Here is a 16,911-nt window from a genome sequence, read left to right as displayed (position 1 = left end):
ATGTGTTTAAACTCCTGTGTTACTGACCCACAGAAAACCAACCATACTGATGTTACAAGGGTAAACTGAGGCTGGGAGGAGCACCTGGGAGTAAGCCTAGGTGTGTCAGTAAGAGGCACCAGATCCCATTTAGCCACAAACCTCCCCCACAACTGACTCCAGAGTCGTCAGACACTGGCCCCTTGTCCCAACAGCAGCTGCTAGGATGGGGGGTGAAGGGTGGGGGTGAGGGAGGGCTAGGAGACCTGCGAACAGTTGGAGGTAGAGCCAGGACACCAGAATGACCTGTTTCAGATGGCCCTGTGGTGTGATGCTGGGCCTCAAGTCTCCAAGCCTCAAGGACAACAAGTGACATTCGGAAACTAAGTGGCCTCCCATCCATCATACCCTTGAACCACCATGTCCACCAAGATTTGTCCAACCCATGACAGCTGTCCCTCGGTATAGCCCTCAGCTCAGCCAGCAGTGTGCCTAGGGACCAGCAATACCAGGACATGGGAGCCATGTCAACTTAGTTTTGGGGACTGTTCCCCCTGTCCTATGGGGTGTTCAGATCCTACAGGTATCTTCAGTGGCCTCAGCCACGACACTCCCCACCTTCGGAACCGGGCAGTTTCTCTGAGTAAACATGGAAACCTGCTGTCCTAGCTGTTCTCTGTTGCTATGATAAAGACTATGCCCAAAAGTAACTCCAGGAGAAAGGGTTTGTTTGGCTTACAGGTCACAGTCTATCACTGAGGGGAGTCAGGACGGGAACTCACGCAGGACAGGAACCTGGAGGCAGGAGCTGATGCAGAAGCCATGGAGGAGTGCTGCTTACTGGCTTGCTCCCCATGGCTTTCTCAGCCTCCTTTCTTATAGAACCCAGGACTGCCTGTCCTGGACCACCTGACCATCCAGTGGGTGGGGCCCACCCGGGCTCACCCACATCAATCATTAATCAAGAAAATGCTGCACAGACTTGTTTACAAGCCACTTGTATGGAGGTAGTTTCCCAGTTGAGGCTACCTTGTCCCAGATGACCCTAGCCTATGTCAAACTGAAGCAAAACAACTACACCTGGCCAAGCTCACTGAGGACTAGCAGCTCCTGGGCCCTTACTGTTCTGGGTGAAAAAGAACCCTCAGGGCTGGAGAGATGGCTCAGTGGTTAAGAGGACCAGGGTTCGATTCCCAGCACCCAGGTGGCAGCTCACAACTGTCTGTAACTCCAGTTCCATAGGATCTGACACCCTCATGTAGACAGAAAGGCAGACATACAGGCAAAATCATCAACACACATAAAAGTAAATTTTTTTAAATGACCCTCTAGACCCTGAATGGGGCAGTAAACAGGGCCAATTTGTTTTATTTGGCACAAAGGGTGCTTGCTATGTAGCCCAAGCTATCCCCGAACTCACGATCCTCCTGCCTCGGGCTCCCCGATGCTGACATGACAGGTGCATACCATTATACCTGGGTTATGGGCACTGCTGTGAAGTCTAAGTGATCTGTTGATCAAAGGATGGAAATGGGGAATCCAAGAGAAGAACACAAGGAGTCATCAAGGGCTCTGCTGCCACAGCCAGGCAGATCCAGGCACAGCAGAGCCCAGAGTTTAGCCCAACTCACCTCAGGGTCACGGTGTAAAACCAGGAAAGATGAGGGTGAACCCACCTGCCTCTGGGAAGGGCTGGATCTGCCTTGGGCATGTTCCAGAACTGAAAGAGGTGGGAGAGGAGTGTGGAAGTCAGGCAGGCAGGGAGGGAGGTGAGGCAGAGCGCAGAGCATCAGTGTCTTGGTATTTCGCCTGTGAGGCAGGAATGCTGGTATCTTGGTGCTGGGCACTGAAAACCCTGGGGGTTCCTCTAAGAGGCGACAGAGAATTACCAAAGGAGCCCACTTCAGGATACAGACCCAAAAGAACAGAAAGGGAAAAATAGGACCTGGAGATGCACACATTCCCCTCCCCTGCAGGATTATCACAATAGCCAGGGCAGAAGCAACTGCAGCCTCCTTCCTACAGGAGAAAACTACTGAGTTCTAGGAACATGACAGAACGAGTTCAGCCTTAAAAAGGGAAATCAGGCCCACGTCATGAGGTGGAGGAACCTTGAGGACATTGTGTTAAATGAAATAAGCCAATACCAGCTTAATCACGCGGTTGTGAAATCCAGAGATAGAAAATAGGGTGGGGTGGGGGGACTGGGAGCAAGGAAACAAGAATCCATTGCGATAGGAATAAAATTTCCACTTGGCAAGATGCAAAGAGCACTTTTTAAAAAGTCTCATGCTTGGGTTATGCCCTTTGACTTGTTGGCTAGTGAGGGCCCATATACACCCCCACCCCAATCAAATACTACAGGCTACTGCCATTGCTCTTGGTTGCCCACAGAACTTGATGCTGAGACCTTATTGCCGAAGACACAACATGGAGAAATCAGGCTGGTCCTGACCTGGAGGTGTCCTCCCTACTGAGAGCGACAGGAAGTGCCATGTGGACTCTGGGGAAGAAAACTAACCAACATTGTTACAAATCTTTGAACTCTGTGAGCTACAGTCAGCCTGGCAAGATACACCCCCAGGCACAATGGCCGCTCGAAGGCTATGTAGGGAACAACCCACTCCTTCCTCATCAGCTTTAAGGTGTGAGCCTCAAGGTTGAAGTCCTGCCTAGAACTGTTAACTGGGTCAAGGACTCACAGGGAGGGGATAGGCCCCAGGGGAGAGCCTGCCCCTATCATGTTGCTAAATGGACAGAGTATCCAATCACACAACCCTCTGGTTACCCTTGTATCCAGGATGAGTTCGGCTCCCGACCCTCATCAGAGCATCGTCTCCTGGTGGTGGGCGGCGGCTGACCGACTCCCAGCTTGTCAGAGAGTGGAGAGTAAGTTACTCAGCTCTAAGAGCTCTGTATCACACAGCCCCCCCACCCCCTCACCTCAAGGCTCAGGGATCATCGTTTGCAAGTGTGTATGTCTGTGCACACGAGTGTGTGCATGCAAGTATGTGTGTGCAAACATGCTTGTGTGAGTGTGCCCTGTGGAAGTGTGTGCACTTGAGTTGTACATGAGTGTGTGTTTGCGCAAGTGTGTGTGAGTACAACTGTAAAAGCTAGGGGTGATATAATAGAGGACTATGGCCAAATAGTTCCCATCATGACAGATACATGGCACACATGAAGCCACATGACCGCAGCACTAGACCAAGTTAGTTGACACTGAATGAATGGGGGTTCACGTGTCGCACCCCAGTGGAGGAGCTGTTCGCAGACAGGAGGGAGAGTCTTGATCTTTTTTCTGGGCTGTGGCTCTTTTTCAAACTAGGGAGAGCATTTTAAATACAAACAACCCGGACAGGCTCCCTCTGGCTTCAGGCCTGGCTTGATTCAGGCATCCAGAAATTACCAATAGGCCTGGGCCTCTCTGGTACCTCCCTCTGTGGGACAGGTTCTCTCTACCCTACAGCGCTGGAGAACTCTGATTGGCTGGGAAAGATGCTGGATCAGAAGAAAAGTAGTAACTGATAATTGAGAGTCAAGACTGAGCAGTCCCTATGAAGAGATAAGCTGTGGGATGGGTTGGGTTAGGGATAATAGGGGGGGGGGGGTTCCTATGCAGGGCAAGACTGCAGGGACAGACAATTCCAAGTGTAGATCACCAGTCCAGGCACACCACACCTCTGTGTCACAGAAGGAAGGGGCTGGGCTTGACAGTCAAACAGACTGGACACCTTCCGTTTCATCCTGTGTGACTGGGCAAGTGTCTTGACCTCTCTGAGCTCATGCCATCCTGGTGATGGAAAGGGATGGGAACTGGTGTGAAAGCTGCCTGGGCCTCCCTCTGGTGTTTGACAGAGGGAGATTCTGAGGGGAGCTGAGAACCGTCTACCCCCTTTCCACCTGCCAACTGCTGGGCTCCTCTGTGCCACAGAATAAATCAAGGGCAGAAGCTTCCTTCAAAAAATAGTTTATTTTGCAGCTCTTTCGGCAGCCTCTTCAGCGCACCCAAGTGGTCAGGGCAGCAGCCAGTGATGGTCTGGGCTTTCCTCCACATCAAGAGGACCTTGCCCAGAAGAACCCTTTATCCCCCAAGAAGGGCAGCAACAGAGTGGGGTTCTCCACTTACCCCAGCATCCCCCACCCCACCCTTGGCCGGAGCATCTCATTCAGGTCCTGATGCTGCGGTGCCTGGCAGTGCTGGGAAAGTCTCTGTAAGAGGATCCAGAGTGTTCGAGGCACAGCCCTGGGTCACTGGTCCAGCGCTGTTGGCTCCTGCCATGGTATCAAGGCACAAGGTGAGAAAGTATATTGGCCAGAGGTTCTGGGAGGGGTGAGGGACAGCCTCTCTGCACTCAGGCAGTAGGGTACTTGGTACCCTGTGGATGGCCAATCTGCAGGAGGCACGGAGTGAGGTCCAGTCCTTGCTCCACTTGGGAAGAGAGGGCTTACAGAGCCTGGGAACCGAGGCAGTAACTCTCCTCCAGCCATGCTGAATGCTAGGTGTCCTGCCTGTTTGTCCTTTATCTCTGGAGAACCTCTCTAATAGGACAGATGGTTGTCCTGACTCACTAGGGCCACTTGGAGAATAAAATGTCACTTTATTCTCTTAAATGAAAATCAACAACAAAAAAAGGAAATCATTTTTGCCCTTGGTAAGCGTCTAATAAGCCTCATCACAAAAAGACGTTTTCTTGGGTCTCGTCTGGCATTCTCTTTGGCCCATTTACTCTGCTGAGGGACGCAAGGAGCTGAGTGCAAACCAACATGGTAGAACAAGTATCTTGTGATCAGACACTGGGTCCCCATCTCAGGCAAAAATCACAAGGAACTCAGTGTGCCTGGTTCAGTTGGCCTCAGAGAGGCAGCGGCAGAATTATCCACTGGGACAAACCCTGAACTCCCCAGGTGAGGAGAGGCTGTGCCCGCCTTAGCAGGGGCCCAGGGGCCTTCTGTCCAGAAGACGCTGGTCAGGAACCGCAGCTACATTCGGAGTGCTCAGGGTGGCTCTGTGAACTTTCCCCAAATAAGCCCGTGTCCCTCGAAGGCCTGCTGCATGGCCATTCCCACCGTCCAGGGTCCTAGGGGTGGCCAGAGTTGCTCATCAGGAGGAAGCGGGGCTCTCCGTGGTAGACAGCAGCTGAGCCACCTGTATCCGCTCGGCTGGCGTGAGGTGCTGGCTCAGGTAGGCCACGCAGTCCATGATGACCTCTGGATGTTCTTGGACCAGACTACAGGGAAGGAGAGATAAAGGGGACAGGGGGAAGGGTCACTTTTGTCACTCAGTTCAGTGCCTCTAAGTGTCTTTGTTCAGGGCACCATGTTGCTCTTGAGTAGGCCAGAGCCCAGAGTTTCTCTTGCTGTGCTCACACAGGGAAGGGGGGAGTGGGGGAAGGAGGTAGAGAGAGAGGGGACAGACAATCCTATGGGTACACGGGATTCTGACTTGGAGACAGACTGCCTCAAGGTGGCATATATAGCCCTCCAGTTGTGTGGTAGGATCTGAAGAGTGATATACCCCTGAATCCCAGCTTTATACGCCAGGCAGGGTTCCAGGTGTCCTGTGAGACACCTCCTTGGAGGCTACAGAATGACTGGGGGGAGAAAGCCAGTATCCTCAGCCCTCAGGTCTGGGATAGAGTCCTCACTAGTCATGTGCTAGCCATGACACAAGCCCCACCTAGACCCAGCTGACGCCATGCTACTCACCTTTGGATGGTCTTGAGGACAGAGTCCCGCTTCAGATAATTGATGTTTTCACGGATGGTGGAGCGCAAGCTGTCCCTGGCTGACCAGTGCTGTTCCAGCCACTGGACCACCACCTGGTTGCTGTCCCACAGGTAGGCCTGGGGATCAATGGGTACAGTCTACCTCAGGCGGAGATGCTGCTGCAGGGGCGGCAGCCAGCAGCCCCCAGACCCCCGGTGCCTGCGTGCTGGGGCTCCCCTCTCCCTGCTCAGGCCCACCTTGACGGCGCCCTCGGTCTCCACGAACCAGCGTCGCAGCATGGACTGTGTGTGCTCGTGGTTCAGCTCGGGGCTGGCTCGGAGTATCTCCTGCTTCACCTGGGCCTCCAGCAGCAGCCGGCGCAGCCTCCAGTAGAAGAAGGTGCGGGCAGTCTTCCATTCCAGCACATCCTGTGGACATGGCCACCTGAGCACCCACGGAGGAGCAGGGGAGAGGGAGGGAAACGGCCAAGGCCGTGCCCCAAGATGGCTACCTGGTTCCTGCCCACCTTGTCCTATAAGTGGGGATGTCCAGTGTAGGGGGATGGGCGCCTGCCGGCTCCTGCTGACATGCTCAGACTGAACCGCCCACACAGCCCCCTGAACCCAGAATTGAATCCATCCCAAACCCCTTTGTATTCCTCTGCATCCCGGTGGTGGCCGTAGGGAACCCTTACAGAAATGATTCCCTTCTCCAGCATATGGCCCGGGGTGTCGTGCAGGTCGGCGAACTGCACTGCCACCTGGTGGTAGATGGGAAGCAGCAGTTCCTCCCGGGCCTTCAGCTGGCCCTCCAGCTCCTTCCGGTCCTTGTCGGGAAGCTGGGCTTTCCCTGCAGGTGAGCAGAAAGCAGTTAGGATTTTCAGGGGCTGTGAGGGGTAGCCATGTGGGGGCTGGGGTGGATTTTCTTGGGTTTTTGTTTTATTTGAAAAACCACAGACAAGAGGCCCTGCCCTGCGAGAGTCCGGGCTGCGATGCCAATGCTGCTCCTAAATTAAGTTGTCCTGCAGCCTTGGAAATGCAATCACAGCCCCAAGACAGCATCTGGGTAAAACCCCAGCCTTGCCCTGGGCTTCAGCATACCATCAGCTCTTGTTTTCAGACAGATAATAAATACAGTGGAGATATGCTAACTCTATGCCACAGTTCTGCCAAGGGAGGGGATGGGTAGGGATGAAGACAGCACTGTTTAACAAGGAAATCCACACTTAGAGTCCTAATAAGGGGGCCAGCAAGATGGCTCAGGAGAGAAAGGGTGCTTGCTGCCAAGCCTGATGATCTGAGTTTGATTTCCGGGACCCACATGGTGGGAGGAGCGAATAGATTCTTGCAAGTTGTCCTGACATCCGCACACGTGCTGTGGCAGACACACACATACACACAGAGAGAAACACAGACACACAGAGAGATACATACACACACACACACACATACACAGAGAGAGATAGACAGGCAGACATACACGGAAAGAAAGAAACACAGACACACACAGAGAGAAACAGACACAGAGAAACACAGAGAGACACAGAGAGAGAGAGAGAGAGAGAGAGAGACAGACACACACACACACATACACACAGAAACACAGACAGAGAAAGAAATAGAGACAGAGAGACAGACACAGAGACAGACAGACAGACAGACACACACACACAAAATAAATGTAATAAAAAGGAAAAAAACCTTATAATAGATGTTTCCAGACAAAATGCCAATTCTACACAAACACAAAGTCACGAAAGTGCAAAGCCAAATCCCAGAGGCCCTGGTCATCTGGACGTTACACACCGTAATGACTGACGTCAGAGGAGTGAAGCGAAGTAAGGCATTCACCAAATACAATCTGGAAAAGTGTATCTCTCCAGCCGGGGACTCTAACGGGACATTATCATCACCATGTTCTGGTGTCCCCCGTGGACCCCAAATGATTCAACCGTGTCACGCTATGCATATGGGACAGCGCGCTGATTATGTGATTACAGGATGAATATCCCTCACCTCAATCGCTCCAGAGCCCGAACCTCTGGGTGCAGACAGCCTGCCATAGAGGAACGCTCCACCCCGGCCCCAGAGATGGGCTGTGGTCAGAACACAGCTCTGAAAATTAATTTTGTGTTCATATCTGGGTCCCTCTGCCAAGCCATCTCACCGAGGACACACAAACCGAAACTTCCCCAGATATCTGCCACTTGCAGCATCCTGTGGAACGGGCTGATTGCAAATGTGGGCTGGCTTTGGGGTCTCACAGTTTGATACATACTCATTCTACCCTTAATGCACTAGAATTGGCGCCTTTGCTGACCTGCAGGTGGCTATGTGACCTGGGCATGGCACATGTGTGACTTGGGGGTGGAGCCTGTGTGATCTGAGGGTGGAGTCTGTGTAACCTGGGGGTGGGGCCTGTGTGATCTGAGGGTAGAGCCTTGGGATCTGAGGGTGGAGTCTGTGTGACCTGGGGGTGGAGCCTGTGGGACCTTGGGGGTGGAGCCTGTGTGATCTGGGGGTGGAGAGTGTGTGACCCACTTACCCAGCTGTCCCATGAGCTTCTTACACACTGGGTCTATCCTCCTTATGGTCTTCACCAGATCTTTCTTCCGGAATTTAATCTCCACCGTGCCCTCCGGCTCCAGAACACCGCCCCTGGACAGAGGAGAGGACAGGGGGAAGGGCTAAGGACAGACACTCCTGCCCTGGGCTCTTTTTTTTCTCTCTCTTTATTTGCTTATTTCTTTTAACGCCTTATGACTTTGTGTGTATTGTGTATGTGTATCTGTGCGTACATGCCTGTAAAGATCATAGGTCAATGTAAGGGGTCCACCTTACTTTTTTGAGGCAGGGTCTCTCACTGATTTGGTTAGACAGACTAGCCAGCAAGCCCCAGGGATTTGCCAACCAACACCCACTACCATCTGGGCCCAGGTTAGTGCACACTGCCGAGGCCGGCTTCTTACCCTGGTCTGGGTTTGTCCTCTGGAGCCCTAACTCTGTCGAGACAGTGTAGGTGACAACGCTCACCTGCTCTCTTTGTCCGCATACATCTCTATGCACAGGGGGTTGATGGTGGAGTCCAGGACAACCCAGGAGCCCCCACGGAGCTCAGCACAGGGAGGGATGTAGATGAGAATGGGCTGCTCGTACAGGCGGAGACCATCCACGATGTAGGCGCCAAACTTCAGCATCTGCTCATACATGTCTACAAAGCGAGGCCTGCTTAGGAGACTCGGGCACCCACAAAGCCTCCTGCAGCCTTCTCTGCCCTGGGCTCCTGAGGGAGGCTTGGAGAGCCTGGTCTGGTCCAGGTCTGGTCCCCTCCTTCAGTGCCCATGTGACCTTGGGCAGGCTGTTCTCCTGCATGAGTGAGTTGTCTTCATCTGTCAGCTCAAGCATGGGGATGCCCAAGCTCACCCACCTATCTGGTACACAAAGCCTCTGCTCCGCATCCCCACACCCTATCTGGTGATGCTGCAATACCATGATAACAGGTTACAGGTGGGACCAGTGCACGGGACCCTCGCTGCGGTCCTCTCCTTTCACAAAGGAGGGGTTTGGGGACACAGAGAGGTCACCCAGATATGCCTCTCTCCCACCTCAGCTCCTCCTTCAGTACCTGGGAACCTTATCTCTCTGGACATTCTGGGTGACTTAGAGAGACTGCAACTATAGCTCAGCTCTGAGGAAGGTGGGTGGACATACGCCTTCCTCATCCACACAGAACTACCCAGGTCACCTAGGAGCTTGCAGAGCAGACCTCTCTGCACGGCCCATCACGTGACCCCAGGAAACTCCCGGGGCTATCGAGAGACACCACAGTGACACATATGAAAGGGCCGGCTTACCCTTCATGCCTCCGGAGAAGCCCCTCCAGTTGGCGAAGATCATGAGAGGCAGGCGCTCCTTGTTGAAGTCCCTGATGACCTGCGCCGTCTTGTAGGCCGAGTCTGGGAACCACACCTGGCCGGCCTGCTGGATGATCTGTGCACAGAGTCACTTAGGTCAGACACTGACCTCCAGGTTCCTGCCCTGACTTCCTTCAGTGATGAACAGTGATGTGGAGGTGTAAGCCAAATTAACCCTTTCCTCCCCAAGCTGCTTTGGTCATGGTGTTTTACCACAATAGTAACCCTTACTAGGACATGTACCAAAGCCAGGGCTCCCTAGAGACCCAAAGCATGGCCATACCCTTAGGACCTCAACGGGTCCCTTATTCTCATGCTCAGCCTGACAACACAGTAGTTGAGACCTCATTGCAGCTCCCAGGAACAAGAGTAGAGCAGCGGGGGACTGGGGACCATTACCATCCCGGAAAGAAACCCAGACTATTGGAATATGTGTCCCGTGGAGCTTTGGTAGGGAGAAAGGCAGAGCCCCCAGACCAATCCCTACTTGAGGCCTCTGCTCTCTGGCTCTCAGAGGCTTCTCTGAACCGGATGAAAGGATCTACTCCTGTCCCCAGTGGTCACGGCTCCCGGCCCCTCACCTTGGCCTCAGAATCCAAGTTGGCAGGGTCAGCGGGGACAGCCACCTCCACAGTCCGAGTCTCCACAGCAATCACTCCCACAGGGATGCCCCCTAGCCTGCAAGGTGAACACACAAGGGCTCAGCACTGGGCTGCCTGCAGGCAGAGCTCAGGGCCTCGGGGTCTACCCCATCTGCTGCCAGGCCTGTCCAGGTGGGAACGAGGGCTGGAAGTGGGGTGAGCTGGTTGCAAGGCAAAGGGGCAGCACCGAGTCACTAAGGTCCATGCGGAGCTATAGGTGTCCTGCTAGGGTGAGAACAGTCAGGGCAGGATGGTGCTGAACCCACAGGAGACGTCTGCCCCTCGGGCCGTGCATCTAAGATGGCGACTCTGAACCACTCACAGTTCCCAGCATCCTCCTCTCACTTCAGAGTTTTTGGCACTAGGATGAAGCTTGGGACTTGGCATGTGCCAGGCAGGTGCTTTGCAACCTAGCCATTTCCCCGTCCTGAATTATGACTTAAATCATCACATCTGGCCAGCAGTTACACCCTGAGCAGCTTGGGCACCGAACCGAGTCACACAGGGAAAAGGCCGAAGCAAGCCAGGATTGGTGGCACAGATCTGTGACCCAGCTACTTAGGAAGCCAAGGCAGGAAGATCAAGGGTTCAAAGCCAGCCTGAGCCACACAGCAAAGGATGTTGGGATACAACTCAGTGATACAGCTTTTTGCCTGGCATGCACGGGGGGGGGGGGGGGCGCGGGGTTCCACCCCCGGTACTCAAAACCAGGGAGGGGGTGAGCATTATCAAGTACCATAGGGCCTGGCTTAGATGGGACCATGATGTCACCACCTGTCAACCTGGGCTATCAACACCTGGAGCCACTGCTGCACCTCTGTCCTTTACCCGTGCTACTCTACCAGGTTGGTGGTCTCTTCCTAGGGAGGGCTCCATGGTGGAGGGGTTCATTCAAGGATTGTATGAAAAGGGTTTCTAAAATAAATAGGAGGCATATAACTAAAGGCCAATGACTCATGACTTTACAACGTGTGTGTGTGTGTGTGTGTGTGTGTGTGTGTGTGTGTACACATGTGCTATACTGAATGAGTGAAGGGGCCTTTTGGGGTCTGTTGTCTTCCACCTTCGTGCTGGTCTTAGGAACTGAACTGTGGGACAAGCGTGTGACCTGTTGAGCCATCTCATGGTCCTGTGCCTATAACTGTGCTGTCTATTGCCCGTGAGACCCAGTAGGGAGCATGTGACACACATGAAGCGCCCAGCACAGCACTGCTCCTGTGGCTGCAGCAATCCTTTGGACTGTATTATCATCTCCATGAAACAGACCAGGCTATAGAGGCCTGGGGAAGGTGGAGCGTGGTAAAGCCTGGATTTGTAGCTGTGACGTCACGATGACGTCATGCTGGGAATCTGAATGGGCCACACTGGAGGGGAAGAGCGCCCTGGTGGCTGGAGTGGCGCAGAGATGGGTATGACATGATGAGGTGGGCTGCTCATCTCTGGAAACATTTAACACCCCCAGAGACACCTTCTGGGGGGGGCCTATGGCTGTGGGACTGATCTGGGTCAAAGGTCACAGCTCCCACAGTAGGTGGCAGAGGCTCTAAGGCTCAGGTGGGCTCCCACTGCACAGGTGGCTTCACCTTCCATGACACGTTTCTCCAAACTGGCTTTCTTTCCTTTATTGTTGAGATCCTAATTTAATTACAATGCTTCTCTTCTCTTTTCTCCCTCCATCAAACCCCTCCTATATGCCCCTCTCACCTCTCCTTTAAATTCATGGTCTCTGCTTTTAATGCTATTGTATGTATATATGTATTCGCATATACGTATGTATTCCTAACTATAACCCGCTCAGGCCATGTGAGGTTACACGTATGCATGTTTTCAGGAATGACTGTCTGGCACTGGATGGGGAGGACCACCCCTCTTGCTCCCAGCTTTCCTCAGGGTTCAGCTTGCATTATTTTTACTTTTTTATTTTTGGAGTCTGTGTGAGGTGTATAAGCACACTGTGTGTGTGTGTGTGTGTGTGTGCGTGTGTGCGTGCGTGCGTGCATGCATGTGTATGTGCACATGTGTGTATGCATGTGTGTACATGTGTGTACATGTGTATACATGTGTATGCTGTGTGCATGTGTGTACATGTGTGTACATGTGTATACATGTGTATGCTGTGTGCACACATGCATGTGTTCATGTGCCTATGTGTATGGCATGTAGGCATGTGTGGGTAAGTATGCACACATGCGTGTGTGCGTGCATGTGTGTACCTGCATGTAAAGTTCACTGCCAGCTGTCTTCCTCATTCTCTTCCTCATATTATGACACAGGGTCAGTCATTACCTGGATCTCTCCACCTGAGAGTGGTGAGCAGCATGGCTGGGCTCTGACTCCCTAACCCTAGCTCTAACGTCATATGCAGCACCCGGCTTCTCATGTGGGTGCCAGGAATCCGGACTCGGGCCCTCCTGCTGGCATGGCAAGCACTTCTTAGCTATTTCCCCATTCCTCCATTTTGTTCTTCACATTCAGAAAAACCTATGGACCAAGAAGAGAGGGCCCTGGCAGCCCCAGCCTAGTGCCTGAGAGGCCCCACGCCTGGTGGGCAGACATGTGCAGTCCACCCATCTTTGAGTTACCTTGCTCGTCCCGTCACCACAGTCTGGGCCCAGGGTGCCATGATTTCCTTGAAACTGCCATGGTCAAAAAATCCACTCTGCCAGGTCCCCTTCAGAGCTGCGGGCAGAAGGATGGAGGCCCTGGCTGAGGTCTGGGGAGGCCCACATCTGCCTGGCGGGGTACACTGATGTGGCTTTGACCTTATAATAGGCCTGTGTTCTTTTCTACTTAAGACCACACGGAGTCTAAACCTTTACACATACACACACACACATACACACACACACACACACAAAACCCCCAAACAAAACACAAAATAAAACCATGACTACAAAAGCTACATCAAGACGGGAATTCATTTCTGGGGGTATTCAAACTCCCTCCAAGTGCTCATATAATGCCAGACGTGCTGACATCCCAAACACAGCCCCAGATGCCCCTCCTTAGAGGTGGCAGGGTTAGAAAATGCCTTCTCCCCACAAGGTGAGATTCCAGGAAGGGACCATCGACCCTGGAACCTTATTCTGGCCCACTGGCTACAGCTCAGTATCCCTGAGAGGAAGCAGGTCACCTCGTGTCTCAGAGAGACACACGGTGACATTGGTACTGCAGCCAGGGCTGGGGTTGGGGACCATGGTGGGGGCAAATGGCTGTCATTCTGGCAGAGCTGCAAGGCCTGGCAGCAGGGGACTCAAAGGGCACAGTAGAGGTTGGATGCCTGGGAACGGAATCTGCTGCTTCAGCCTTTGACTTGGGACTCGGGGCTGGCTCGACAGGACACAGCACACAGTGGGAGATACCGCTGGAGGGAGAGCTCTATGAAACAAAGAAGCCATGGGGATCCTTCTGCTGTAGAGAGGCCCTTGTCTGCACAACTACACAGCTGAAGGCACATGAACATCTAGCCCTGGGCCAGGGATGACAGGACAGTTCAGCCTTCCCATCTGGGCGATCCTCGTAATACAGCATACCTCTAAGAGACAAAGGTATTCCCCGGGGAGGGAGAAAACGTGTGTGCATGTGTGTGCACAATGATATGTCATATGTGTATGTGAAAGAAGCCACTCTCCCTTGTGAAGTTTAGCCAGAGGGGAAAAGGCAAGAGGGAGATGGCATCACTGAACACTTAGGGAGGGAAGACCTCGACAGCACTGAACTTAAACCCTTGGCTCCAGACACTGAGCTGTTTGCAAGCCTTACTGGTCCATGGCCCAGGAAAAGCCCAGAGTCCAGTCTCCAGCCCTGCCTTTGACCTCACACATACCCACCCCCTGCTGGGAGATGGGAAATACATAAACACTTCCATCAAAGTGGCCCTTTACCATAGACCCACTAAAGAGCCCCAAGTCTGGGGGTTCCCCCCTCCCCCCGGGGAACAAACTTAGGGACTTACTTGGGTGAGGCCTGCCTGCAAGCATCCACCTGGGGTCGTAGGGAGCTTTGGTTGGGGTGAATTCAATTTCCCTGTCGATGGGGTCAGAAGGAGTGGTGATGGGGACCGGGCTGCGATTGTCCTAGAAAAGAAGGCCAGGGCCGTCCAGTCTGTCCCTGTGGTGGCATCCAAGTGCTTTCCCCTCTGTGCACATCCCTAGCTGTGCAGCAGCGCCCCTCACTGGGGCTTCCAAGCCACTGCTCCGGCTAGAAAAAAACGGTAGTAACTGCTATCTACATTTTTCTGAAACTTAAGCGACCCAAGTGTGTTAGAGTTCAGATAGAGTCTGGGAGCCACTCGGGACCTGCATTATCTAAGCAGAGCAATTGAAGAAACTGAGACCCAAATACCTACCTAGTCAAGACTAGTTAGAGCAGTCCCGTGGGACGATGGGTAACTAATCAGGGTTGGTCCTGTGGTGACTAGGGATAACTCTGATCAGTATAGTCCAGGGTAGCCTTGCAGGGGAGGCCCTGGGCATCAGGCCCCCTCATCACCATGGTAACACACTTCCCAGATGAGGAAAACGAAGGCTCAGAAAGATTGGGAGGATGCCCCACGATTACTGCTCCTGATGAGGAAGCCAGGAACAGATGAAGGCTGTCTGTGAGGTCTGAGGCTCGCTTTGTCCAACATCACCTCTTTCAAAGGATCGGCAGACAGCGGCGTACCCACATACCCAGTCCTTACAACATACTTCAGAGCTTCCCCAAAAGCAACGGCACAAGGCTGGGTATCTGAGAGGGAGAGTGCGAGGAGCCTACCCCCACAGGCGCCCAGGCTTCAGGTTGCCAGGGAACACCGCACCTTCGGTATAAATGACAGCCATTCCAGAATGGTGCAGACCCCCTCGAAGTCATCTGGCACAGTGACGTGGGAGACCCCGTTGGTGTGCATGATCTGCACGCCACCCAGCTGGTTGTTGGACGTGTAGACCTCTCTTCCCAGGACCTGCTTTGACATAGCATGGTTAGCAAAGCCACCCCATCTTGCTGGGTCCTCTGCTATGGCTGCCTGTCAGGATGACCTGGAAGATTCTAAAACGCTCGTAGGCTATACCCAAACCAATTCCTTCAGGGTCTTCAGGGGGAGGGCCAGGCATTGGTGGTCTCTGTGTCTCTAAGAACTCTAGGCAATTCTAAAAATGCAGTCTAATTTGGGAACCGTCAACGCCCCTGAGATCAGGTCAGCTAAAGAGTTCCGCAGCAGGTCTGTAGCGGGTCTACCCAGGTGCTGCTGCAAGAACCACACGCGGAGCGTCTCCATGGGCTCTGCGTGAGAATTAAACACCGAGAGTCCAGAGCCACGTGGAAAATCCTGCAGGTAACAAAACACGCTCAAGGGGGATTAACTGCAGGTGAGCCAGAACACTAGCGGTTCTACCCCAAAGCATACAAGATGCAGAGTCGCTTGTGGGGCTTTTCTCGGTTTCCTGCAAAGTGTGACGTCACTCTAATGGCCAGATTGGAAGAAGCCTTGTTGGGGGAGTGGCTTTGTTAGAGGTGTGGCTTCGTTGGGTGTGGCCTTGATGGAGGTGTGGCCTCACTGGGTTGTGGCCTTGCTGGGGTGTCAACTTGTTGGAGGTGTGGCCTTGTTGGAAGAAGTTTGTCTCTAGGGTGGGCTTTAAAGTTTCAGGCACTCAAGCCAGGCCAACTGTCTCTTCCTGTTTCCTGCCCATCCAGATGCAGAACTCTCAGCTACCTCCTCCAGTACCACGGCTGTGTGCTACCATGTTTCCCATGACAACAAAGGACTGAACCTCTGAACCTGTAAGCCAGCCCCCATTAAATGTAGTCCTTTCTAAGAATTGTCATGGTCATGGCCCGTCTCTTCACAGCAGTGGAACACCGGCAAAGACAGCTGCTGAGTGAGATGTGACCGGGTTCCCACACCGCCCCTCCCCTGGCCTCGCCTATGGCACCTTGTTGAGAGCACCGGCTCCGGTGAGGATGATGTGGGAGTTTTCCACCTGGATCACCCGCTGGCCAAGCCTCACCAGGTAAGCCCCGATTCCGAGGGCGCGGCAGGTCACCTACGGAGACACACACACACAGAGGGGCATCTCACTGCACAGCCACAGCTGGTAGAACTCTAAAGTCTCCTGCCTCTGCCTCCCAGGTGTGGGGATTACAGGTATATACTACCACTGGCTAGAGTCTCATTTTCTCCTGGTACCTGCTCCAGCTTGGCTTCTGCTATTATCTGCAAATGAAAAATGCTCCTCAGAGGCCCAGTTAGAGGTAGTAGACACTTAAGAGGTGGGCCCTGTGAGGGTCCCTGGGGGACTGGAGGACCGTCACCAGGAGAACCTCGAGAGACCAGCAGCTTCCTTTGCCCCTGGCTACCTGGTTGAGCAACGATGCTCTCTGCCTTATGTCCCCACAAGAGGCTCAAGTCGTCAAGACCACGAGATCTCGTGCCCCCCCCCCTGAAACTCCAAATTAACCTTCTCTCTTTATAAATTGAGTATATCCTGTGTTTTTGTCATAGTCATAAGGAGTAAACATCATGATTTGTATCTGAAAAGAATGGAATCAGTCAGCCCGGCAGTGGTGGTGCACGTCTTTAATCCCAGCACTGGGGAGGCAGAGGCAGGTGGATTTCTGAGTTCGAGGCCAGCCTGGTCTACAGAGTGAGTTCCAGGACAGCCAAGGCTACACAGAGAAACCCTGTCT

The 16,911-nt window shown here is 53.3% G+C and overlaps 1 protein-coding gene across 1 annotated transcript in view; it reads right to left on the bottom strand.

The window, feature by feature from the left end:
• Positions 1 to 3,933: 3,933 nt before the first annotated feature.
• Positions 3,934 to 16,911, bottom strand: part of Acacb (acetyl-CoA carboxylase beta) — a 106,680-nt gene continuing 93,702 nt past the window's right edge. The window contains exons 41-52 of the mRNA XM_029477795.1: positions 16,158 to 16,268; positions 15,044 to 15,187; positions 14,198 to 14,318; positions 12,825 to 12,921; positions 10,183 to 10,279; positions 9,542 to 9,677; positions 8,721 to 8,898; positions 8,233 to 8,345; positions 6,383 to 6,537; positions 5,946 to 6,116; positions 5,689 to 5,825; positions 3,934 to 5,210 (exon numbers count right to left, since the gene is read on the bottom strand). Of these exons, the coding sequence (XP_029333655.1) occupies positions 5,084 to 5,210; positions 5,689 to 5,825; positions 5,946 to 6,116; positions 6,383 to 6,537; positions 8,233 to 8,345; positions 8,721 to 8,898; positions 9,542 to 9,677; positions 10,183 to 10,279; positions 12,825 to 12,921; positions 14,198 to 14,318; positions 15,044 to 15,187; positions 16,158 to 16,268 (1,587 nt within the window). The 3' untranslated portion in view covers positions 3,934 to 5,083. The remainder of the gene's footprint in view (positions 5,211 to 5,688; positions 5,826 to 5,945; positions 6,117 to 6,382; positions 6,538 to 8,232; positions 8,346 to 8,720; positions 8,899 to 9,541; positions 9,678 to 10,182; positions 10,280 to 12,824; positions 12,922 to 14,197; positions 14,319 to 15,043; positions 15,188 to 16,157; positions 16,269 to 16,911) is intronic.

The sequence above is a fragment of the Mus caroli genome, chromosome 5 (assembly GCF_900094665.2).
Source record: "Mus caroli chromosome 5, CAROLI_EIJ_v1.1, whole genome shotgun sequence".
Classification (NCBI taxonomy): Eukaryota; Metazoa; Chordata; class Mammalia; order Rodentia; family Muridae; genus Mus; species Mus caroli.
The sequence above is the reverse complement of the archived record's forward strand: the minus strand, read 5'-3'. Positions and strand labels throughout refer to the sequence as shown.